Raw genomic sequence first — 24,637 nt, 5'->3', positions numbered from 1 at the left:
TTAAATCGACCCAATATATATATATGCGACCCCGACGCTGTCACTGCTGCTGCTGCCGCCGCTGTTGCCGCCGCCGCCGCAATCGAGTGATACGGGGCGGGCTAAGGGCTAAAAAGGCGGCCATTTGGCTCCGTCGCTGCCGCAGTAATTGAATGGATCGTCTACAGGAACCGGCCGGCGGATTCGGGCGCAGATTTAACAAAGACCTGGACCGTGGACACGGAAGCACGTCCTTCGGTGTTCCTCTTCCAGCTTCCCTGAACAGGTAGCAGGAAGGTAGCGGGGTTGGCGGAGTGGGGAGTAGGTCGGGCGGCTGGAAGGATGGCTGGATGTGGTACTCGTCACACACCGAAAATCACTTCGTGTCCGTGGCGGCCTGCCTTGCCAACCACAGAGAACCCCGGAACCCGGGAGTCGTTCCGGAGTCGCGCGCCCTCCGAAGGACTGCCCTTCGAAGGCTGCCGTCGATGGGAAGAGCACACAAGCCGCAAGCCGCGGAGAAACGCATTCAATTGATATAAGATTTATTTATTTGTTTGACCCAACCACGGACCATTCATGCGTCAATCATTCTCAATATGCATATAATTATAATTCTCCGTTGGATTGCGTGCCCCAGGTTCGCCAGACCGCCGTGGACCGAGGGCCTTACAATGAGCTCGGGAACCGCACGTTTCGGGGAACCTTTTTGTTTAAAGCCGTACATCGCCATGATGGTACGATCCGGAAGGTACAATCCCGTGTGCTGCGCTAAAATGGCCAGCGCAGCTCGGACCTCAAGGCCTGGCGCACGAAACGTAATGAGCCTCTGAGGCAAGGAAGGCAATTAGAAGAAGCCGGATCTGTGCGTCGCCGTGCCGTGCATCGCGAGATCTCCGCGATTATCTGATTTTCGGACACCATACACCTAACAGAGCTCCTGGTGACTTGATGGCAACTTACAGGGGACGCCATCTATCGCGCGGTCGATAGGTATCCATACTCTAGCAGTTCATCCACAATCCACAAGAGCATGTTTTGCAGCAAGGATTCCACTGCTACTTCGCATACCAAACAGTCGGCCAATGAGTCTGAGGGCGCGCGCTCTTCAAAATCCGCCATCTGCCGGGCAATGAACTCACGTCGGCGGTGGCCATAGCGTCGACAGCCAGCCTGTGGCCAGGAGTTCCTGGCTTACGGTCCATCAAATCAACACTCTGCAGTTGGGGCTGCAGAGTGTTTCCCTCGTTCTTTTTGGCGAGGGAAAGAACCCGAACGGAAAAACTCTCCCAACTCTCTGTAGCACTGTAGGCAGCTAGTTAATGAAATACGCACCATAAATCATTCGGTTCGGGTTCACCCACACCCACCCTGAACCGTGGCCTACTCTGGGAGAAGGGTGGTCCTCCGGGAGAAGAGTGCGTTACCTTCGCAGGGCCCCTGCGCAGGGGGCTGGTGCACTCGTTTGCTGCATCCGGTGATAATGATCCCGGGCGATACCAGGCGATACGAGGAACGAAGTGAGTCGGAAGATGTACGAATTTTCGGGGAACAATCCCAAATGTGACAACAGTTGTGTGGAACGGTCTACGAGGGGAAACGGTAGATGAGCGAAAGACGCGAGGGGCGAGAAACGAGAGCGAAGCAAATTCAGCAACGGAACCACCAGACCAGAAGTTTTGCGCTTCGATCAAAGCGAAGAACACAATTTTTATGGTTCTAAATACACCTTATACTATTCAGGATTGTGTCTCCTTAAAAACCAATACATATAGTAACTTGAAGATCGTTCGTACAGTCCACTGGTTATGTTGTCCACCAGACCAAGGTAATTTAGGTAACTGCCTACCTGCGTTTGCCCAGCATGACGCAGGCTTCTGGAGCGTAAGTGTAACCGACCCATTTAACAATGCAGTCCGGGACAATGGGTTCCTTCGAGGTCGGGATCGCCCAAGAAAGGCCCATCTACATGTCGCCAATCTGTATTCAATCATTTGTACCCGGCCCGGGGGGATGCGAATTAGTGTCGCAATAAGTGACGCTTATGCATCGGATGTCTGATGTCGTGTGTGTGTGGGAGTGCTGACTGTCTGTCTGGGACACGGCGGTGTCACCAGCGAAGAGACCAAGCAACCCCCTCTACTGTCACCACCAGCTGCGGTTCCTTTACACGGGTCACGGCAAGTCACGGCAAGTTTTGTGGATTGTGGGCCAATTGCGAGCGATATTTTGATGCTCTCTTTTCTCTTGTGGGGTGCGATGCAAACGGTGGGGGGGGGGGGGGGGGGTGCCGTGACGCGGTTATTTATCATTTCGTTCCAGTACTCACTTCATTTATTTAGATTTATTGCCATTGCGGTGGATGGGCAACAATGGCACCCGGCATCGCTAAGCGGGGATTCCTGTAACGTTTGTTGTTAGGATTTCGGGCGCACACCCCTCTATTCGCACACTCTGGACACTCTCCACGCAGGTCCAGTTCGGCAGCGACGAAAGATGCAACAGTCAGTGACAGAACAAAGTCCGAGCGTCCCGTGGAACGATGGACGCTAATCAAATATCTGATAGCTTGTTCCATTCCACTCGCGGTGACTATTGCTACTACCACTTCTAGTATCGGCTTGTATTTCGTAGGGGTAATCACTGGGCGTAGCTGTAATAATATGTGGCCTGACCAACAAAACCTCTCCAGTTAGCTCGGTCCCTGGCCGCCGCTCTCCAATCCCTGGGACACCGGGTGCTCTCCGCCAGATACTGCTCCATCTGGTCTAGCCACCTTGCTCGTTGCGCCCCTGGTCGTCTTTGCCCTATCGGCGAACCCAGTATCCAGAAGGTGGTTAAAGCCGGAAGGATACGTTGGGCAGGGTATGTTGCAAGAATGCCCGACAACTGCCCTGCGAAGATGGTGTTCGCCTCAAATCCGATAGGGCGTAGCTGTACACATTTCTATTCGACATGGCATGCCGCTGTCGCTGTGGGACTTACCCGAGACGCGTCACAATCCCGAACATAGGGGAGTAAGAGAACGTAGGGGATCATTCGACACGTTCAGAAGTTAGCTTTCTTCCGCGCAAGACAACCCCAATTTGTTACTGTAGCGTCAGAGCTCGATTCTGGGGCAGTTGGTTTTCCCAAATCATCCCATCCCAATTTGACGCCACGGCGACGGCGACGGCGGTGGCACTTGTTAAGTTCTTGGAAAAATCCCGGCCCAAAACCTGGCCTTTGGAACGCATTGGAACGCTTCCGGAATAATATTTCGGAAGCGTTACGAACGTGATCCACCGCCACGATGTCTCCCTCGAGGCACCCGGATATTCCCAGCGGGGGAACGAAACTCGTTGCCGCCGTAATGGCCCAGTATCCGTGCTCTCGGCAAGGTCATTGTCGCCTCGGGCCTGGGAGGGTCCTGACGAAACAGTACGGGGCAAGTACGGGAACGGCAACCGGAACCGCAATAATACTCCAGAGAATACTCTGGCGATTCCAGATACGGCTTTCCTCCAGAGGCCGAGCAAAAGCCGGGAACCCCTGGAACCGCGGAGCTACGGAGCAGCGAATATAATTTATGGGCAACGGGAGAATTCTGCAACACAGCAGAACGCTCCCTCGGGACGCGGATCGGCAGAGCATCGGTTTGCGTTGAAGTAAATACCGCTTTCACCGCCGCTTCCATCGTTCGTTTGTAGAAATCGAACTGGGCGTCCAAACGCTGTCAATTTGTGTCAGTGTCACCGGTGCCGGCTATTCGGCCAAAAGACCCCGAATAGGAACTAGACCAAAAAACAAAACACTACATTATAACTAGTGATAGTAACAGTAAGCCTTACTTCGTTTCGTTCGAAACCTTACACCGTGTGTCGCATCGTACGCAATTACATCAAAACCGTCTCCGTAGAGCGAGAATGGCGAGCGAGTCTCGTGTTCGGAAACAGACACCACCAGCTTCGGCCCTAATGACCACTACCGGACCAGGCCTTAAGGAAACGGAATAGACGTTAATTGGGGCCCGGACAAGGGGGCCAGTGTGTGTGGATAGTGCTCGGCACGTGGCACGGCAATGACACTCTGCCGTACACCTGATTCCACGCGAGCAACTGACGAAGATGTGCGCGAACCGCGAACCTCTGATATTGAACCGCAAAACTTACAAACTTACAAAACCGGCAGGTGGCTGTTGGTGGGTGGCGTCACAGTGAAACGTCAAACGAAGTATTCGGCCCAAGATTTGGTACGGCACGGTCGATTGCGGGCACGAAATGCGGGTGTCCCGATTCAAATGGTTGTTTTGTGAGCGGTGTGTGGCAGTGGAACTGAGGAAGAAAATCCCGATAGCCCGATGCTAAACGAGACAGCTCTATGCGGTAGCCCAAACAATCCGCATCCGCACTTGCTGCGTGAATCAGTGCGTGAAAACCGCGTTGGCAAACCCGGCTCAGGGCGGAAAGGGGTTATTTGGAGTGGAGCCCAAACCGATTCAACCCGGTGGTCCCCGGGGGGGTGGAAAGATGCGATGAGGCGTACCAGGCCGTGCTCCGGGACACTGCACCGCGAATGGTTGCCAACTATTCCTTCCAGCGTTCCAGCGTTCGGTAGACTCTCTCTCTCTCTCTCTCTCTCTCTTTCTTTCTCTTTTTCTCTCTCTTTCTCTGTTCTGTGACACGGCGACTGTCGGGAACTCGAGCAAAAAGGATACAAAACTAGGGTCCCACCCCGACCAATACTATGTGTTCGCTAATCTACACATTCACCTTCCAATCCACGTTATCCACTTATCCACTCCACTTCAGAAAACCAAGAAAACCATCTCTAAGGTTGAACTTTTAACAATGAAGTACGCGGTATGGCAATTAATTCCCCACACTGAGTTTTTGAGGAAGCCCAGCGCACCCAGAAGAATGAAGGAATTGTGACTTGGATCTATTTATAAAACCCTGACGGACCCTCAGGAAAAAAACGCAAGCACCTGCCTCGCAACAGTCTCGTTGTTATTGTCGAATAACAAAAGGATAACACGCCGATTGGCTTGCGCCCAAAACAAATGTTGTACACGTAAAAAAGGGATGGATAAATTTGTTAAAACTTGGAAAGTCTTCAGTGACTTCAAAGTGACTTCAAAACGAGGCTTGAGCATTCGCAAAGTGATCGACTGTGAGGGTGATGGATCCGAGTGATCGATGAGCAAGTAGGCTAGTAGTATGTCAATGGTATTGATTTCATCGGACCCTACAATCTAGATCTAAAGAAGTATTATATGTTAGAGCACAACTTGCACCGAACCCCAGCAGAGTGCCAGGTCGATTCCGACAACTGCAACAACAATCTGGGGTCCGGATTAACCTACCGGCCGTATGGCCGAACCATCCGGAAACGTCGGCTATCTATAACGCGGCAACCATACGCGGTGCATCTGCGGAAGACATTATTGTGACGGCTCCGGCGGGGGTGTCGTCTTACACCCATCATAAACTATGCTTGAATCTATGGTTCTTCTTCTTCTGCGCCCTCTTTTCGATGCTCAAATGGAAGCTGTCAAATGAAAAACAAACTTCATTACCAAATGAATCGCGCGCCTCTTGGGCCGCTGTCTTGCTGTCTGCGCGCCTGGGATGCGTCGTCTGCCGGTCGGTAGATCAACTGTTATCGCAACGTGTACGTTACGAACCTCTATTCTGAGCCTAGATACTTACGCCTGTGTCCCCAGTGGTAGATTTATCTTAGACCCATCACGCGCGCATCATCGTCCGTAATGTCATCGTCTACAAAGTATTTGTCGAATAGGCCGAATCCTACCGATTATTTGACTTTCTAAACGTCAAACTTCATTCTGGAAATTGTAAACATTTAGTAAAAACGTGGACATTTACGAAATGGGACGCTATACGCGGTCGCTATCGGTTCCGGACATTCCGGGTACGCCAAGACGCTAAAGTCCGAAACAGTTCGTTATTCCAAACCCCGGCCCGTTGATCCGCTGGTTGGTCGTTGACGTCGTTGAAGTCAAAAACTTTCTCACGCCATTGTTGGCGCATTGTTTACCCCTGAGGGTCCCCAGGTCCAGAGAGGCCGTAGTAGTGGTGCCGTGGGAATGCCACAAGGCACACACCGCGAGCCGTACACAAAGCAGCTAATTCGGCAACACAACACAACGACAACGCAACGACACAACTCTCGCTGCGTGCGGGAGACATTAAAAAGGATTCTCTCCCTGCGGGCGAGAATGACCCGGATGTATCCTTTCGAAGGACAGTGAGAGAGTGAGAGAGGGAGGGAAGGAGAGACATAACATAAAAAAAGCGAGCAGGCGGGAGACAATAGCAAACATAAAACCTGCGACACGCGGATGAGCATTTTGGGCGAGGATTCCCCTCTCTCTCTCTCTCTCTCACTCACTCTGCCTTTCTCGTTTTGCCTCGCTTTCGGGCGATGTAACGTTTGGTTGGCAGAGAGGTACGCACTGTGTCGCGCAGAGGGTGTCGCAAGTATACGCTTTCGCAAAAATCCTTCCCGAATCCTCCCACGCCCACGCGTTGCTGTCGGTGTGCGTATGTGTGCTTTTATGATTTTCGTGGAATGCGCATTTTATGCTCCGCGTGTATTATTTATGTTTCACCGCCCCACTCTCGCCCCGCCGTCGTGATTTCCTCCAAAGTTGAAGAAACAGCGTCGTCGTCGTCGTCGCGGTCTTGGAGAGCATTTACGAAATCAAAAGCCCCAAAATGAGAGGAAACCTCGACTGTAAGACGGGCGGGCAAGGTGCATGCAATATGCTAAACAATTCCATTCCGACTGGGTGGTCGGTCCCCGGGGCGGCGGGTCGGACCACATACCTGACGCGCTGGGACGATGTTTTAAATTTTTAATGGTCGCCCAAAAGTGCCAGTGCCGCAGTTGTCAGTCGTCGTCGTCGTCGTCGTCGTCGTGGGTGCTCGCTTCGCTTGGCTTTGGGGTTTTCCAATGCATAGCAATGAAGCCCTCGGGGAGGAACGCCGAACAAGACCCACCAAAGACCACCGGGCTTCGAAATTGCGCAGCTTAGAAAACCTCGGCTGGCTGGCTGGCTGGCAGGATGCTGTCGGATGCCGACCAGAACCCGGGAGGCCTCCGAATCATTCACCGCTCTCCGGTGGATTTCATTCATCGAAGCGAGCTCGTTGTCTATTTCTGACTCCACAGTTCCATTCACTGGCGGAGTCCCAACTCGTCCAGATTACTTTCCTTCCCACCGTCGGACCGTCGGTGTAGATCACGGCTGCGAAAACCGGATGCCGGCGTGCAGTGGGGGCCCTTGTCGAGGCGAATCAGCTATTAATAATTCTCCACCATAGCTCGATGATGGCTCGATGGCGGGTTTTCCTCCGCGTTGTGCTGGATGCATGTTGAAGGGGGGACCAACGCATCCAACGCATGTTGTTTCGCGAATACGATTCGCGCCAGTTGCGACAGTCGACACTCTCTTCGCAATCAACACTTCATTGAACGCCAGGACCGCCTGCCAGGCCTGCTCTACGCGGGCCAGAGCGGGCTATTTTTGGTCCGGTTTGGTGCGGTTGGTATTTTTAGCACCCCGACAGCCGCTACTGACATGTTTGGGTGTGTGTGTGTGTGTGTCTGAGGGCGCAGCACCATTCAAACGTTGGGAGCTGTCAGACCATGGCATACCTGACTGACGGATCTTCCGGCTCGCTACAACCAGGTTGAAACGGCCAGGTTGGAACACAGATATCAATGCGCGAAGGTTTCCATAAAGCAGCCCACCGAGAACCGAGCTAGCAGAGTGTATCGGTTTATCATGGTGCGTGGTGCGTCAAATATGCACCGGTTTGTTGCATAATTTGTTGCCATTCGAAAGGTCTAGCTTTATAATTTCTCCGCCCTTGTTGGGTACGAAAAACTCTAGCGATCTTCTCTTGACCCCCTTGACTCAATTACTCAATGCGTAGAAGGAGACAATCGCTTGGTGCACGGACTAGACGTCCTGCCCTGAGACGGAACGCAACGCACCAACTCTTCGGTTGGCCGTTTCTGGTCAATCGTTAGGCTTCAAACGGTCCCCAGTTCCTTGCAAGTTCCACCATATACCCAGTAGAACCTTCCTGGCCTGGGGGTTAGTCCAGGCTGGGCGCACCGTTTGCTTCACCTTCAGCTATGGCCAGGCAATCGTTGTTGTCCTAAGTAATCTATTTCTGGGTCGATGTCATTCAAATGGACCAAATCGTCGAAAATGGAAATTCGATCCATCACAAAAATCCATAAAATGTAAAATGTACCAAATTAACTCGTTGTTGACTTCCATTGTTAACGCATCGGTAACTCACAACTGAATGGAGCGAACAAAAAACAGTGGAAGCATTTTTTAAAGTGTGAAGTGACACATGAAAATGTTTGATTGATACTTCAATTTGTTTGATCGATCGATTGTTTGATCGATACTTTACGATCACGAACGATATCGATCACTACAGCCATCTATCGAGAAAATGATGGATTTCTCCTTTAACTAACCTTATTTTAATGTGAAAAAATGGAAGTTTGCAAGCCCCATCCGGCGGATTCGACTCGCGACTCGTATTGCGGACGTCACATCTTCATCACATTGATCAGTATTCCTTGAGGGGGCCACCAAATGGACGGTTGGTGTCTTCGTAGGAGCCTCTATCTGCTGATCGGAACATGTCGCACATTTCATTGTCTGTCTGGCCTCTACCTATAGGTTTGGTTCTCATGGTCAAGCCTGACGGTGACGGAGTTTGAGGTTTGGAGGCAATTATGGCACGCCCGTGGGCCGTTGTCGCGCTTCCACGGTGGCCCATTAGGTATTCATTTAAATCATTCATTTCATTTAAAGTGTCCGACTTGGACGGACCACGTCCGGAGTTGGCCGGAGATGGCGGGCGGCGAGACTCCTGGATGGGGTGTACCAGGGTTACCGGGTCCGGGTTCGGCTGGCCCAAACGGTTCCTCTAACGTACGCACCGCCAAGCGGTCTGTACCCAAGCGGCCGCAGTTAGCCGCCGGCGGCACCAAACAACGAATTCGGAATTCGGAGCCGACAAAAGAGACACCAGAAAACGAAAACGAAACCCCCGTGCCGAATTGCTAAACACGGCCACCGGAAAACGGAACGGATTAGCTAAAAGGTGCCGATAATAAGTAAAGGTGCCGGAGGATCCCATTTCCGCCGACACTGGATTCTCCGCTCCTCGCTGCCAGGAACACTAAATCAAGGCTCTCGGACCCCCGGGCTAAATCGCAGCGCACTCCGGAGCGCTTTTGTCACACACGGAGCAACAAGAGGAAGAGAAAGAAAGAGCGGGAGCCGGGGGCGGGAGAGTTGGGATGCGCAGATACCTGCAATACCTGGCCCGGCAGCTGCATTCGTTCAGATGAACGTGCACGGCCCCGGGTTACCGACGGGACCCGCAACGATATCGTCCCTGACCTTGTCCGCTCTCCTAGACCTAGACGAGTCCGTGTGTGTGGGTTAGGACCCTAACTACTACTGGGTTGTTCAATAAGCTTTGCTTTCGTTAGCCGTTCGTACCACTCTTCAAATGAACTTCTAGCTGAAGATTCGTTTCGATCTGTCAAGTCTTTGTTTACAAGCCATTTAGGTAACGACGTGTCACAGTATACGGTATTTTTCGTTTCCGAACCGCAACATTCATCGAACAGCCTGGAACACAGTCGGCAGCACAGAGCCTACAGAGTCTATTTGTTTCCTTGCTTTATTTCGTACTTTGCCGCACTTTTTGTATATTCTTCCCAGGTTCGGATTTGTGCCCGGAGGTTGTTGAATTCATTCTCCGTCGGCAACCTTGATTTGTTCGATAGACAGGCGGACACTGCCCGGAACGGTGTCTCTCAGCCCCGGGGGAATACAAAGCCTTGGGTCTTGCCTAGAGTTTCTCACCGCCCGAAAGCCGCCGAGGCCGCCAGGCCGGCGTAAAAGGTGCCTAAGAAACTGAATGAAAACCCCTAAGCCCAGAGACCCCCGGCGGTATGAATGAATGAACAAAGTTTTCACTCCTTATTATCCTGCGCAACGGGGCTTGTCACAGGCGCGGGACAAAAGAAGCGATTTTATGCTCGCTTAGCCTCGACCGGGGATTCCGGGGATTCCGGTGACTTTTCGACCGATTTTCCTGGCCAGGACGGGATGAGCAGATTTGACAACCCCAGACAAAGTGTCTCGCTCGGGCTAGCCAATTTACACCCCATATACCAGACCAGACCAGGTGCAATCCCGGGAACAGAGGGTTCCGGAGGCGGAGGTCTCGAAGACTGGGCCGTAGGTCCACCTTCCAAGGGAATTCTGGGCCATTTAGCCGACGTACGAAAGCATACGGGAAAACAAGAACGTCTATGCGACACCAGCCGAGTAGATGTCGCATTCTCGGCAACCCATCGTTCGTGCTAACACGTAACCGTCGGCCCCTGTAGACTTCCCAGGTCGTGTGAAGCCCACAACTCAAACACGTCGGACAAACAGTTCGAACCGAACGGAAGCAATTGCCCGATTGGCTGTACCTCTGGATATGAAGCCACGGATCTTGGTCTTGGACAATCGCGAGGGCCGTCAGAAGTTCGCGCTTGCGTGGTGAAAGTACACGGCGAAAGTAGCTCCAAAGTACCGGCTGCGTCAGGTGCGAACCTAGAGTGCGCAGCCGAGATGGTCTTTGATAGATACCCAGTTGCCCAGGAACAACTGTCAAACGTTGCAGACGAGAAAAAGCATCAACGAAGCATCCGGCATCGGCAGCACGCGGGACATGCGCCGGCAACGCATGTTGTCCCGTTGGCTGCCGGTGATGGAAAGAACCGAGCCACGACCAAAAATACCCCCCGGCCCATCCCCACTCCCTGGATGGCTGGATGCTCCAAAAGCTCCGAAAAAGCTCGCCTTGGACGAAGCGGACTTTCGCTTTCTGTCGCGGTCTTTTGTGGGACCATCTCTTACTGGCTGCAGCGTTCGCTCCCTGCCAGAGTTCCCCTCCAGTGTTCGTCCGTCCCCCCGCGCCCCCCCCCCCCTCCCACCAGGCTTCGTGGTTCTGCTGGACGGAAGGCAGCCACCGATGGCTCAGAGTGGGACGCAAAATGGTTTGTTCCGTCGCCTTCTTTTTGACGGCCGAACTCACCGGACATCCATCCATCTCTCGCGGCGTTAGTTGCGATCCCTAAACGACGGGGGCGTTCTTAAGTCGCGCCGCGATACCGGCCGCGCTTCTTGATCCCATATTTCTCCCGCTTATCTCTGATTGGCCGCCGGTGGCTATTGGTTCTTTCAACAGCTTATTTATCGGGCGTTCGATTTTCTCACTCTCCACATATCATTATTATTCGCCGTGTGCCATCTTCTCGAGTGGGAGGCTGCGTTCAAAGGCGCTTTAGCTCCCCACTCCCGACTCGAAAGAGGTGACTTCGGTGTGCGCCGGTTGCGCAAAATTAAACATGCTCTCTCTCTCGCGTCAGTTATCTCTCTCTCCCCATTCTCTCTTTCTCTCTCTCTTCCGCCCCCCCCCTCTCTCTCCTCGTTCGCCGTTTCGCAAATTTTGAAGATCTCGGATCTCGGGTCGGATCTCGGGTTTCGAGGCTTGTGTCGTGCGATGCGCATACCCAATGAACGATAAATCATCATCTTCACTCCAGCGGCCGCCACCAAAGAATGCGGGGGGAGGGGGGGACGAGGTGAGCCTCTTGAACCCCACCTCCCGCCTACTCAGCCCCCCGCAAGCAGTCCGCTGATTTATGTTGGCCGGCGGCGGCGAAAGCAGTATTTCATGATTAGACCCGCTCGATATCACCACCCAGCCGGCCCCGCCAGCCAGCATCCACCCAGCCACCCGAGCAAAAAACCTCCGGCCACCGGCCACCAAAGTAGACTCGAGTGATAGGGAGAAACAGAGAGAGAGAGAGAGAGGGAGCGACTATGAGATTAGGGCACGATTTGGTCGTCACCAATCGGGGGCGTAATTAACAGCGCGCGCCCTCTAGCGATAAGCAGCGCTGTGTAGAGCCCCAACCTATGCCCAAACCGCACCGCCACCTAGGCGCTTATCTTCGTCGCACAATCCCGATCCGGGATCCCCGGGTGGAGGTTTTCATTTCCGGATCAACCCTTGGCATCGTGGGCGAGCGTAGCGCGTAAGTAGCGTACGCGACGTATGACGAAACGGGGACCATTTTTCAAACACGTCCTGATAAAGAAACCCGGCAGCAGTTGATTGATCCGGGCGAGCTCCGATTAGGTGGTCCGATCCGGAAAGTTTTGCAGAACTTCTTCGAAAGTACGGATAAACATCGCCGCACCAGGCTGCGGCGATCGTACGCTAGCGGTCCAGGAAGATCGTTGATCAATTCGTGACTCTGTCAGGTCTTGAGGATTCCGCCGGCCAACCAGCCAAAATTAAGCTTCAGTTCAGTTTGGTCTTTTCTTCCCCACCTAGCGACCGAGCGAATAATAAAAATCCTGCAACCCACCCCCGGGCGGCCAACACTGCCATCTGGAGCGGTAACGCGATTTATGTAGGGCAGCGGCTCGCCCTCACAAGAAGAAGAGGAAGAAGAAGAAGCAGAAAACAACGGCGAGCACGTTTGACAAATTGAGTTTTATTTCAATTGTCTTCGGCACCAGTTTCGGCGCCGCCTCGTGTCCTCGACCGGCCCGGTACCTTACGGGCGGGCGCCTTCTCCAGAAGTCATATTTTAATCTCCACCCCTCCCGGACCATCCGGGCCGGCCGGGCCGTCAGCGGAATGAATAAATAGCTCACTTATTAGCGAATCCACCCGTCGTCGTCGTCCCTCTCGTCTCGGCTTCGTCGAGAGAAAGAAAGAAAAGAAAAACAGAAAGGAAACGCGTAACGATGCAGAACCGATGGACTAACAGGTTGAAGCATGATTGCCACCCACCTCCCCCCCGGGTGCTGCCCATCCCTATCAACAGAGGCAAAGCAACAACAAACCAACGAAGAAGAAGAAAAAAAAGAGCCCGAGACGTTCCGTCGCAAGATTCCCGGCTCCGTTCGTGTCGCCTTCGCAGGCAAATTGATTGTCATTTCAATTTAAATTTATGCAGATGAAGTCAATCCATCCTTTCTGCGCCGTCCTGTGCCCGCCGGCACAGCTTGACGGACAGCTTGTCCTGTCCGGCTTGAAGTCTTCACCTGCCACACTACCGCGCGCCAGCCATCGCCAGGGCTTCGACAACCCCCGGTGACAAATGAGACATCACCAGAGTGGAACATCGCTCCGGTTGAGATCCTCGGTGCTCTGGCTAGCTTCCCCCAGTCGCCAGGTCGCCAGGTCGCCAGGTCAATACTCAACTCTAGTTCCCCATTCCCCCATATTCTACTAGTCGGTAGACGAAACTGAAAGTTTGTGGCTACCCATACCAAAGCTCATGCACTGGAACGCCCTGTCCTTCACTCTCATACAGCTCTCCGTTGTTCGCTCTCTCTCTCTCGCTAGCACGCTGGTTACAAGTTGGCGTCTATAAAGTCCCAGTTGGTAGCCCAGTAAAGGAATGGCAGAAAATCGGGCACCATCGACCTGGAGCACCTGGACCTGCCGCAATCTCTGGTTGAAATTGAGGTGTGACCAAACCTCTTGGTGCTGGTCTCTTCTTGGTTGCGTCTGACGACTGACGATTCCATTTCGTAGTTTCGAAATCATAGTTTCGAAGTGTCAAACTTTTAGTTGAATCCCCCAATGCTTTCCCTTGCTTGTCAATTTGCATTTCGCTGTGTGTAACACCAAAACGTCTTTCAACGCGAAAAAAAAAACATTCCTTTCGCTGTTGTTATTGTGGCCCTTTCTAACGACACAAGGAACTTTGATCACGGTGATCATTCTGATCGATTTGGAAGACTGTTTTACTTGGGAGACTCCAAATAATCTGGAGAGCTTGTTGAAAGGCTTTTTTTTTTTTTTTAGTACAACACCTGTCTAATCTGCTCTGTTCGAGAGGATTATGGTCGCTGGACTCCCTGGAAGAAACATTTCTAATATTAGATTTCGCTAAGTATTTGCTAATGCAAACACTGCCTTATTGATGTTAAAGACTCAAAAAAACAAAAACCAGAAATCAGTTTAACATAAGCAAATTTGTTAACCCATTTGCTGACTATCCTTGCCCACATTACGGTGCTGGACCACGTTTGAGTGCACCTCAAATTGTACCGAAGCGTCCGACGGACAATAAATGTTGAAGCGATCAAGCGACTCATGCATTCAATGCAAATGCTGTCTCTCTGTGTCGCTGACGAATATCGCTGAACGACTTGGATTTTTCAATCGAAACGAATCGTGTCAATCGTAAACGATGCATTAGTTCAATTGAAAAAGCTGCTCAATTGAGCTGACATCATTTAACCAGCCGTCAAGGCTCGAAACAAGGCGCCAACAATGCAACTTGAGTGGAAAGCCCGGTTTTACTCGGTTCTCTGATACCCATTCCAAGTGGATAAACATGCTACTGATACGCGAAGAACATGAAAAGCATCAAAATAGCTACCAATCGGAGCGTTCGAAGGTGACGAAGTAGGGAAGGAAAATTCTAACTTTTCCTTTAAAATGCGGCGCTAGATTGCGGGGGAGGTTTTCTTTTAAAAGCGGAAGTAAATGACGCTAAGAAAATGCAGAACAAACATAACGAAAACGGTAGCTGTCCTATTGTAGAGACGTTCAAGCCGGACCAAGTTCGGATGCAGGTTCATCGCCTCCGCGACAGAAGCAGAAACAGACTTCAGCGGTAGGTCGGGTATTATGTTTTAAAATAATTTTATTTTACAGTCAGATCTCAAGTCAGTCTTTTTACATAAATATACAACACACAGCTGTCGGGTGGCTGTCGGGGGTGAAATCGGGCATTTTTCGGGGCTTCCGCTCCGTCCTACGTCCCCCGGATCCCCGATCCCCTTCGATGCTCGGTGTTCTCGGAATATTCGGTTTGCTTTGGCCGTTTTCTAGAACCGTTTCATTTTTCTATTCTGTTCGGCTTTTCCCAACATAGTACCTTGCTTTCATCTTTGCTAACTCTCGTTCGCCCGTCGATTTTCTCGATCTCATTCCCTTTTTCTTTTCCATTCCATTTTCTTATTCGATTATCTAGTTTTTGTGTGTGTGTCTGCGCTTTAAATCTATCTCTCTTTATCGGTTGTCCAGCTGGTTGATGAACTGGTTCGGCCGGTAACGTGTTTCGGTGTGTGAGCCCGAGCATATATGTGCGTATCTATGTTTTATCTGTTTTTACAATTTACGAAAACTACTAATGCCATCTTGAGCCATACGTACAATTCGCTAGTACCTCCACACCGTGCTACATTTAACATCCTAACATCCGGCTTAAATCACTCCCTTCTTTGCGGGTTCTCGTTTCCGTTTCCTATCTTCCGTTTTTCGATCACTGACTTTTGTACAGAAAACAAAAATCCAATCCGCGCTCTCTAGTGGTAAAGCCCCTGTATTGCGTTGTGTTAAGATTACTCTCCCTCGCATCTTGGCTCGGACTTCTACTCGGCTTTCGGGCTTTATGGACTTTTACTCTTACCCCTCGAGAGGTGATTGTATAGTTTCGTGCAAAGTTGCCTTCGTGTTGTACTCTTTTCTCACTTTTGGCCACCAACTATCGAAACCTTACACACCAATCCACTATCTCTCTCGCTGTCTCTCTCTCTCTCTGTCGATATACCTCTATATCTTGCCCTCTTCTCACCGGCTTTAGTTTTAAAGATTTTTGGTCGATTTGGCGTTCTCCTTCTAAATATCTGGTTCGATGTTTCCTCTTTCTCCTACCGTATGTACACACGCTGGGCCTATCCTAGCCGGGGATTCTGGACCTACACCAGACTGGAGAAATACCGAGTGTAGAAGAAAAAGCAAAAGTGACATTACACCCACGCAGGAAGTCTCGTAGTCTCCACGCTCACTAGACTGAGCTGAGCGCGGAAGACTTCCTCACACACTTCCAGACACACACACACACACACACACACACACACACACACACACACACACACACTACTAAGACTAGTATTTCTTGCTTTCTCCCTGGAGCTTGCTTGAGCTGACCTGCGCGTGTGTGTGTGCGTGTGGGGTGGTGTGTAAGTACGCGTGTGTTACTACTATTTACAGGTTGGTACGGTAAGGAGTGTCGTCCAGCTTTCGGCGGGTCCGGCCCCCTATCAGACGTGCAGGATCTTCGGTAGGACCTCACTCTCGATGAGCAGCTCGCCGTCGTCGGGCGCGACGACCGGCTTCTGGGCGACCGCCAGCATGACGCCGATCAGCGACAGGAGCACGAGCAGCAGGAGCGCCACGAACCCACCGAGGATGAGAAGCTCCTGGGAGGTGCCGGGTCCGGGGCCACCCCCGAATGGTGGCGCAGCGACAGCCATCACCTCGCCATCGTCGTCACCGTCCGGTGCCCATGGTCCCGGCGGCGGTCCAACCGTTGGCCGCTGGGTGGACGGGTGCTCCGGGGTAGGTGCTGGACCGTTGACGATCAGCGCTTCGCTCGTGTCGACCAACAGCGACGCCGACCGAATCAACGCATCCGTCTCCTGCGAGAGAGAGAGAGAGGGCGAGGGAATCGGTTGAGCTACTGGAGTTCTGGGCGAGGGTTCGTTCGTCGTTCGTCCTTACCTTGTTCCGGCAGGTGACGTGCACGTGGTACTTGGTGTTGGGCCACAGCGACAGCTCCACCTTGAACGTTTCGGTCAGCAGGTTACCGGTGAGCCCGCCGCCCAGGATCTCCCACGACACCAGACACTGGTGGTACTCCTGCAGCTCCGGCTCCGGCAGGGTGGCCCGGCGGCGCGGTGGGGCGGACGTCGTGATCACGCGGGAGGGAGCTCCGGTCTCGGCCCGCGAAATCCGGACCAGGCGCTCCACGTTCTCGGTGGCCGCCAGCGGAGCCGGCGACGGCCCGGACGCCCCCGGGTCCGCCCGGGTCGCCGGCGGCTGGTGACGCACCAGCTCCGCCGGTGTCGTCCACTCGAGCCCCGCCGTCACCACGGACTCGTTGCGTACCAGGCGCACCAAGCTCAGCAGCAACCGGTGAGCCAGCTCGTTCTCGCGCCGGATCTGGTTGTGCCGGTTACAAACGTCCCAGCACTCTAGGACGAAAAGGGGACCGGTTAGGGACCGCGCGGTACGCGGACTGCCAGAAATGTCTTCCCCTCTGTGTGTGTGTGTGTGCGGTTCATAAATCTACGCCCCTTGTGGCCCCGAGGCCGGCTGGCTACCTGGCCCGACCTCCCGACATACTTCCCGGGTTGTTCAATAAGTTGTTCGCCTAGATACCAGAGAGCGATGCTGCGAGCCTAAGTTATGTTTTTGTTCTATTGGTACACTCTTCATATGAACGTATGTGAAGTTTCATTTCAATCGGTCGCTTAATTTTTATTTCACAAGCCATTTAGTATCGATGCGCCACAGAATTGTATCGTGAGGTGATTGAATGTTTGTTTAAGGTTTACGAGCAAAGGAAAATTGTGAACGAATGTTGAAAGTGTATAAGGACTATTCGCCTTCAATTAAAGGGGGTTTTTCATGTCAAAAACGTTAAAAAACAGACACAACACCTGAAATCGTAGAAAATATACAGGATATCGTATTGGAATATCATTGAATCGCTGAAAGAGATTTAGTACAAAGCCTAGCCATCTCATTGAGCAGTATAACCAGTATTTTGACTGAGCTATAAGGTTTCAGAATGCTCTTAACAAAATGGGTGCCGCATTCGCTAAAAATGGAACAATGCACCCAAATGGCAACAAATGGCAAACAAACCATTAATTAAAGTTCGAATTGTTGGAGTATCTGTTTTCAAACCCAAAAGCGTTTGCGTGGAAAGCGTTTTCCATCAAATGGGGACGTCATAACGACTGCGGAGCCGTATTTTGAAGGCGTTCAAGTTTTTCACTTCATGGATGGAATTTATAAATTGGAGTCTCCTCGGAACAAGTGTATTGATGTTAGGGAAGGCCATACTGAATGATAATGTGTATTTCAACCCATAAAAAATGTGTCCTGCCTTATCGTGGCAAAAAACTTATTGAACAACCTGGTACTGATTTCATTTTTTTTTTTTTTTTTTTTTCGATTCCTCATCGTCTCCCGTTCCCGTGTGCTTCCAGAGGAGTGCTTAGAAACCACAGCAACCGGCGCAGTTGCTGGCTGGCCTCATCCCTTGTTTCTTATCGGATGGATCCGGTTTTTTGTTGTCGTTCATTTTTTGTCTTTAGCTTCAGCGGCCTCCCCGGCAGCGGTGATCCGATTTACAAACAACAACAACAGAATGAAAGAAAAATGCCTTACACATTTTTCGGTCCGGTTTCGGACCGTCGGTCAGTGCTCGGTCCTTTGCTTCTTCTGGTTCGTTCGCGACAAGGTTGGGCTGGTATTTTTGTCTTATCTTTCCACTGCCCTCTGTTTAGTTTCCACCTGTGTGGTGCGCAGGTGGTGCGAGTTGAGAGACTCAAGTCCGGTGCAAGGGACGTGGAAGGGGGTTACTACCTGTATCTGTGTCTATCAATTGCTCTAATTCAAACGATCAACACGATTAAAGCGGAATCTTTCCCGGGGGACTTGCTTGGAAGTCGGACCAAGGATTGCGGAAGATCACTCCACGAAACACGAAGTGTCGGTGGTGTTCTAACACAACATCGCATCGCTTGAGTTAAACTTAATTTCACCCCGCACGCTATAGTATAGAAACATCGCTTACCATTGAGCACTCGCGCTGCTGTGCGCAGAGAATATCCTTGATCGAACGCTGCAAAATAGGGGAGAGAGAGAGAGAAACAAAAATGCTTTAGTGTCCTTGGTATAGCCTAACCCGACGATCGAGTTTGTTTGAGATTAAGCTCATGAAAGCGAAACGGAAAGCCTGCGGAGATGGAGAAAAAATGCAACAACATGTATAAATTATTAAGCCCATTAGTGGCCCATTAAGGATTTTTTTTTTCATTCCGTTATGAAAAAAACGACTTAATATATTTCGATGCTTGAACATTTATTGGAAAGGTTGATTGGATACAATTTTCAATTTTCATCATTAATCCATTATTTTTGAGTAAGTTTTAAAACTGTGTTTATGATGTTCAGATGGTCCGATTTGCGTCAAATATACACCGTTTTGTTGGAAAATTGGTTGTTTTTTTAGCTTCATAATGCCTCCCTTGTAGAAGTCTTGGTCGTTTTTGGCGAAAAACTCGAGCAATCTATTTTCACAATCCTTTCTTGATCTCAATTTCTTATCACTAGTGAATCGATGCCTTGTGACTGGAATCTTGGCATGATCTACCACATACTCAAAAAGAGGGGACAGGCTATTATGCAGCAATTATAGGGGTAAAACGGTGCTCACAATACCGCCTATAAGATCTTCTTCCTCGTTTTGCAAGAACGACTAGTCGCTGATACGCTGATGAGATAGTTGGCAACTATCGGGGAGGATTCAGAAGGGGAAAGTGGACTATGCTGGCCTATGCTGATGATATAGAAATTATAGGTCGACGGTTCTCCGAGGTAGGTAAAGTAATCATAAATGATTTTTGAAGCGCTTCGAGGATTGGAAAAAGCTAAGTTATGGCACAAATTAATTAAATTTTGATTACTATCAAGAGAACCTCCTGTAACATTCTAATAGGAAAAACATAACCATGCCAGGACGACACGGTTCTTTCTGGCGGTTAGCATTAATTATTGCAAAAAATCGACTATAAATAGCACTCAGGCAACGCTGAGAACGCATCAACTGGCAGCCAAAAATAATATTTCGCTTTTTCCTCCATTTGAGATATTGGAACGTTCTTTACGCTCAAGCAATCATCGAGCACTTCGAAGCCAAGAAGACGAAGAATTATTATTATAATTCATTATTGTCGAAATATTTCATGATAGTTCCACTTTGATAATACAACATATAAAACTTTGATAGTGACCGCTTTATGATGCGTGCAGTTTTCTGAATCCAAGCCGAGGGACGGCCGATACGGGAAAAGGTTAGAAGAAAACGGTATTTACCGTTGATACCGGTACACCGTTGTTGTCACCCGGACTCAGTGCCACTGTGCAGATAATAATTGATAATGTGACATATTTGTTTGAGATAATTGAATGTGCAAGGATAAGTTTTGATAGTGTAGATGTGACGACCTATTCCCTTTACTGTCATGAACTATTTCGACAACGCTCGATGCTGGACGATGCTTCGAAGTGCTCGATGACCGCTTTGTTCAAACGCAAAACGAACGTACCGTAGCTGACATGAAGAAAAAAGTGAAATATTATTTTTGGCTGTCAGTTGATCCTGTCTGCGTTGCGTGCTATTTAAAATATGCTCCGCCTTTTGCAACAAACAAATGCTGCCCACCAGAGCGGACTATCCTATTAGAATATTACAGGACGTTCTCTTCCCAATAAACATAATTCAATTAGTTTTAAAAACGTTTTTCTTGTGGTTTGTTGTTAACGCCCCTAAAAACCACATTGTTACAGGGAGCGACAGAAGATAAACATTGTCTCTGTTGCCGGCCTAGATCGGCATCGGGCGAGAAGAAGAACAATTGTCAATTTTTACGTTAACCGCAACAACTAAAATCAATAAATCAAATTAAAGCCCGATCAAAGCTTAAAGTAAAGTCTTGAACTAAACATGAACTTGTAAGGACTTGTGTTTGTTAGTACATCCATTTCTTCTGCTGCACTGCTGTGTCGTGTTAAGCTTGATTTTTATCAATTCATTCAAGCCAATCGGGTGGCCGAAAAACTCGGCCCCAAGTCCTTGGCAATTTTCCTTTCCGTACCTCTCGTTCGTTCGTTTGCCTTCACAGGGGCTCACAATGCGCTGAACTGGACATCATCTCCAACCGGAAATGCAGTAATGGTCCAGCGAATGTCACAGCCAGGCCAGACTATTTGAACCGGGCCGGGGGGGGTGGGCGGTCCGATTTCGGTCGCCGGTTCTTCGCAGGATTATTGTTGCTGGTGTTGTTATAAAATAGTTACTGTTGTTGTGGTGCTGCGGTTAGCACAGCCGACGGATGCGCCTGATTGTGACAAATTGCACCGCACCATTGGATGGTGTTGCGTCCACCGCCGTGCAATGCTCCGGTGTCTCGGTGACACAGTTACGAACGCGCGACGGTGACGGATATTGGTCCTAACAAGGCACAATTTGCCCGGGGGCGGGATCGGTCCCTGGAAGAACCGTGGGACAGTTGGCCTACCTGCCTGTGGGACGATCTTTTCCCGCTACCTGCAGGGTCGGTCGCAGTGCACCTTAGGTCCTTTCAGCCGTTCCGCTGAAAGTTCATTTAATCTACCAGCACTTGGACCTATGGGACCTTCATTTCGCTCTATTTCGAACGTTGTACAACGTCGCGTTGGTTTAACAGCACTAGCTAATCCGTTTGGAAAGGATGCCTTTTCCTTTCGAGCTATCGATGGTTTTAGTTGAAGTTGGTGAACAGGTTCCAGAAGATGAAATTTTATGAGAGATGTGAGAGTTTCGGCAGTTAAAAAGTTATTATTTTGTCTGAAGCCATCCTGGTGACGCGAGCGAAGGTTGAAGGATGAGAGGATTTGTACGAGCTGTTGGATCCCACAAACCCATCCCAAAAACACAACAAAAATGTGTAGATTTCCCATCCAGAAGCTCCGACGATGGGTGCCACCCGAAAGCCGACGGCTCTTGGTTTGTTGGGACCAGGAGAAGGGCGGTGTACCATGAGCTACTAAATTCAGGCGAAACGACATCATACCGATCGCTACCGATATCAAAAGATTAATTTAAACTTTGCAAATCCTTTTTATTGGGTAATGTTATCACCTCCGCTGTACTCTGCTCAGAGCTGGGCCACTGAGAAAATAACATTTTTGCTTCAATGCAACATATGCCCAGGCAGAGCAATAATTTCGCTGAATTGGAAGAAATCGAAGTCGGTGGATCGACAAAGAAAAAACATAGGACTTATAAAGGAATCGACAATTTGCCCGACGGATGGGTGAAATGTGTGGCACGCGAAGCGATTATTGTTTGGAATAAAATAATATGGTAATTGCACTGAAAATTACTCGAGACTCGATTGATCGAAATGGAAGGCGTCGGATGGTGGAAATGTTGTTACCAGATCAACCAGGATTTGCCAAGCCAGTTTTCACCAGCTGACCAGTGTGCGTATGCCTTCAACTGCCCGAAGGCCACGAAAACCAACGGCTTCACGGTGGGAGGGATATCACCAGAAGCAACTACTGCCCTTTACCCGAACAGATTCACACCGAATCTGTGTCGTTCTGGGGCCGTTAACAACTTGCCATACGCGGAAAGGATTGGCTGGCAATCCACAGAACGCACCGGGTCTGCGTTCTCAACTCCACTGCCAAAACCTGCCAAGAAACACAAACTTGGACCAATCGACACGCAAATCCCAACGGTGCGGTACAGCTGAACAAAATCAAACTCTTTTACCGAACTCTTTCACCGGCTAGGTCTTTTGCCTTGTGGTTGGTTGCATGGCCCACTTAGAATCGGGAAACATTGTATGTCTTCTAGCGCAGCGCCTCTGGGGGGTCGGATTTCAAATGTTTTAACAGCTATGTCTTTAGTCAACATTCGACTTTCAGTTTCATCTTGGTACGCGGAGAGTTTATAGAAAGTTATACTAAATGGAACTCGAAAGAAGAAAAATAATGCTGCCACACTGACGTCGAGAACGTGGTCGGCTTTTAAAATGGCAAAAACACCGAAATTCGCAAACTCGCAACTGTATATGCTGTACCGTAGACCGAAAGATTCAGAGTAGGTGTCGTAGTGGAACATACGATCGGCAGCTGAACTGGAAGGTTTTGAGATCAACTCCAAGGCAACTCCTGGACTTTCGGTTGGGGATATTGCGCCAAAAAATATGGTGCCAGCAGAAGTACTGTCCAGAGGATCTCAGTCTACGAAGAGGCCACTGTTCTTTCCTTGCATGCAAGCATCAAAACAGGACACGTTAAGCGAAACCTAGTCGCTAAAACACGCGCTAGAAAGTTGTACGAGAACGTTCTGACGATGCTAAAACAGGATGCTTGCTTATTGCTTGACGAAACATACGGGAAAATGGATTTTGGGCAGCTTCCTGGACCAACATTTTATCTGCAGGGGGGGTAGTTCAGTGTCACCGTGACAATAAGGTGAATTTCATCGCAACGGATATCAACCCACCAAATTGCTCTGAACTCCGTCCAACCGAAAATTATTGAGCATTAATCAGGAAGGAAGTTGAAGAAGACTGGAAAGGTGATGCAGGATGCTGCAGAGATGGCGAGACATTGGAACAAATTAGCCGCTGAGGCCAGAGACCAGAAGCTTGTGCCGAAAATGATGGCGCGCATTCCAAAGAAAGTACGCGATTTCATCGCGATGACCGACAGAATAAATGTTTGAAATTTTTCTCTCAAAGCACAATAAAATACCTTCATTTTGACACGTTGACACGTTTCCTAAGTCAAACCAACCCCCGAGATAGAGCTAATACAATTGTTCCCGATTTTAAGTGGGCCATGCGTTAGTATAGCGTAATGTTGGAAGAAAAAAATGCGGTTTCGATGTTTTGCGGCGTGTAGTGCTGCAGACGGTTGAAGCTGAGTCGTGAAATCTTGGCGAACATTGACATTGACGTCCCCACAAAAAAACCGTCCATCGGTGACATATGGACCTCCGGAGTGCGGATATTTCCAACAGCCGATGGTGGCAGATTCACAGGTCCTGAAAAGGTTGGGGGGGCTTACCTTCTGTAGGCATCCTTCGCGACATCGCTCAGCCGGAGCGCTGGTGGCTGGCCGCCAGCTGGCCGTTGGCTGGCCGTTGCTCGGGCCTCGCGGCCCCAATTGATTGATGAGCATCGAGTGGCTTGTGGCGGTTGATGGGGGTGGCCGGTGCACGGCATCGGGTGACACTCGGTTCGACCCGGTGGCCACCGGGTCGACGATCGACGACGACCCGTCTCCTGTGGCCGCAGCCGCGCTGCTCAGCATCGCCACCGCCGCCGCCGCCAGCAACAGGACGTGCCGCAGCCTGGAGACGGTCATGTTGGTGGTGGTGGTGTGTCAGCAGCCAATTGCCTCTGCTACGGCACCTTCCTTTCCTCTCAATTGTCCCTCTCTCAACTCTCTATGTATCGCTCGCTCGCTCTCTTCGCACACACACACACCGTCGCCGAGGACGTGTCACGTGGACCCGAGGCCCGCCCCTGATGGAGCAGCAGATCCCGATAACGCCACTAATCACAGCCAGCGGTAATTCACGGTTCACGGCACGCACGACAAGAGGGTAGCGTACCGTACCGCAAGTCAGCAACCCGTCAGCGGTTGATTGGAGCAGGTCTGGCAACGACGACCTGGTTCACTTGCTTCGCCAGAGGGCCACGCGTTGGCCGTTGGCAACGCTGAGCCACGCTCTCTTCGCACAATACACACACACACCCACACAGCCACACAGCCACACAGACAGAGACCGAAGTAATCGCACACGTGTGCCTCTCGTGCAACGATTGTCCACAACGAGGACGAACCAGCGCGAACCGCGTTCGAGATGCAACTGAGGCTGAGCCGACCGAACCCGATGAGCTCCAGCTCTCGACACGGACCGCTCCTTCAGAGACGCGAGA

At 50.6% G+C, this 24,637-nt stretch overlaps 1 protein-coding gene across 1 annotated transcript; it reads right to left on the bottom strand.

Annotated features, from left to right (window-relative positions):
• Window positions 1-16,162: 16,162 nt before the first annotated feature.
• Window positions 16,163-24,059, bottom strand: LOC128269643 (uncharacterized). The gene is made up of 4 exons (XM_053007022.1): window positions 23,760-24,059; window positions 18,709-18,756; window positions 16,623-17,093; window positions 16,163-16,540 (listed from the first exon to the last, which is right to left on the bottom strand). Exons 1-4 carry the CDS (start codon window positions 24,057-24,059, stop codon window positions 16,163-16,165), a joined length of 1,197 nt encoding a protein of 398 aa, XP_052862982.1.
• Window positions 24,060-24,637: the final 578 nt, after the last annotated feature.

This window comes from Anopheles cruzii, chromosome X, assembly GCF_943734635.1.
Source record: "Anopheles cruzii chromosome X, idAnoCruzAS_RS32_06, whole genome shotgun sequence".
In the NCBI taxonomy this organism is placed as follows: domain Eukaryota; kingdom Metazoa; phylum Arthropoda; class Insecta; order Diptera; family Culicidae; genus Anopheles; species Anopheles cruzii.
The sequence above is the reverse complement of the archived record's forward strand: the minus strand, read 5'-3'. Positions and strand labels throughout refer to the sequence as shown.

Coding starts and splice junctions, on each gene's coding strand:
- LOC128269643 (XM_053007022.1), bottom strand. CDS start 24,059: ATGACCGTCTCCAGGCTGCGGCACGTCCTGTTGCTGGCGGCGGCGGCG. Junction 18,757..23,759: donor GCGAAGGATGCCTACAGAAG/GTAAGCCCCCCC, acceptor CCTATTTTGCAG/CGTTCGATCAAGGATATTCT. Junction 16,541..16,622: donor ACGTCACCTGCCGGAACAAG/GTAAGGACGAAC, acceptor TCTCTCTCGCAG/GAGACGGATGCGTTGATTCG.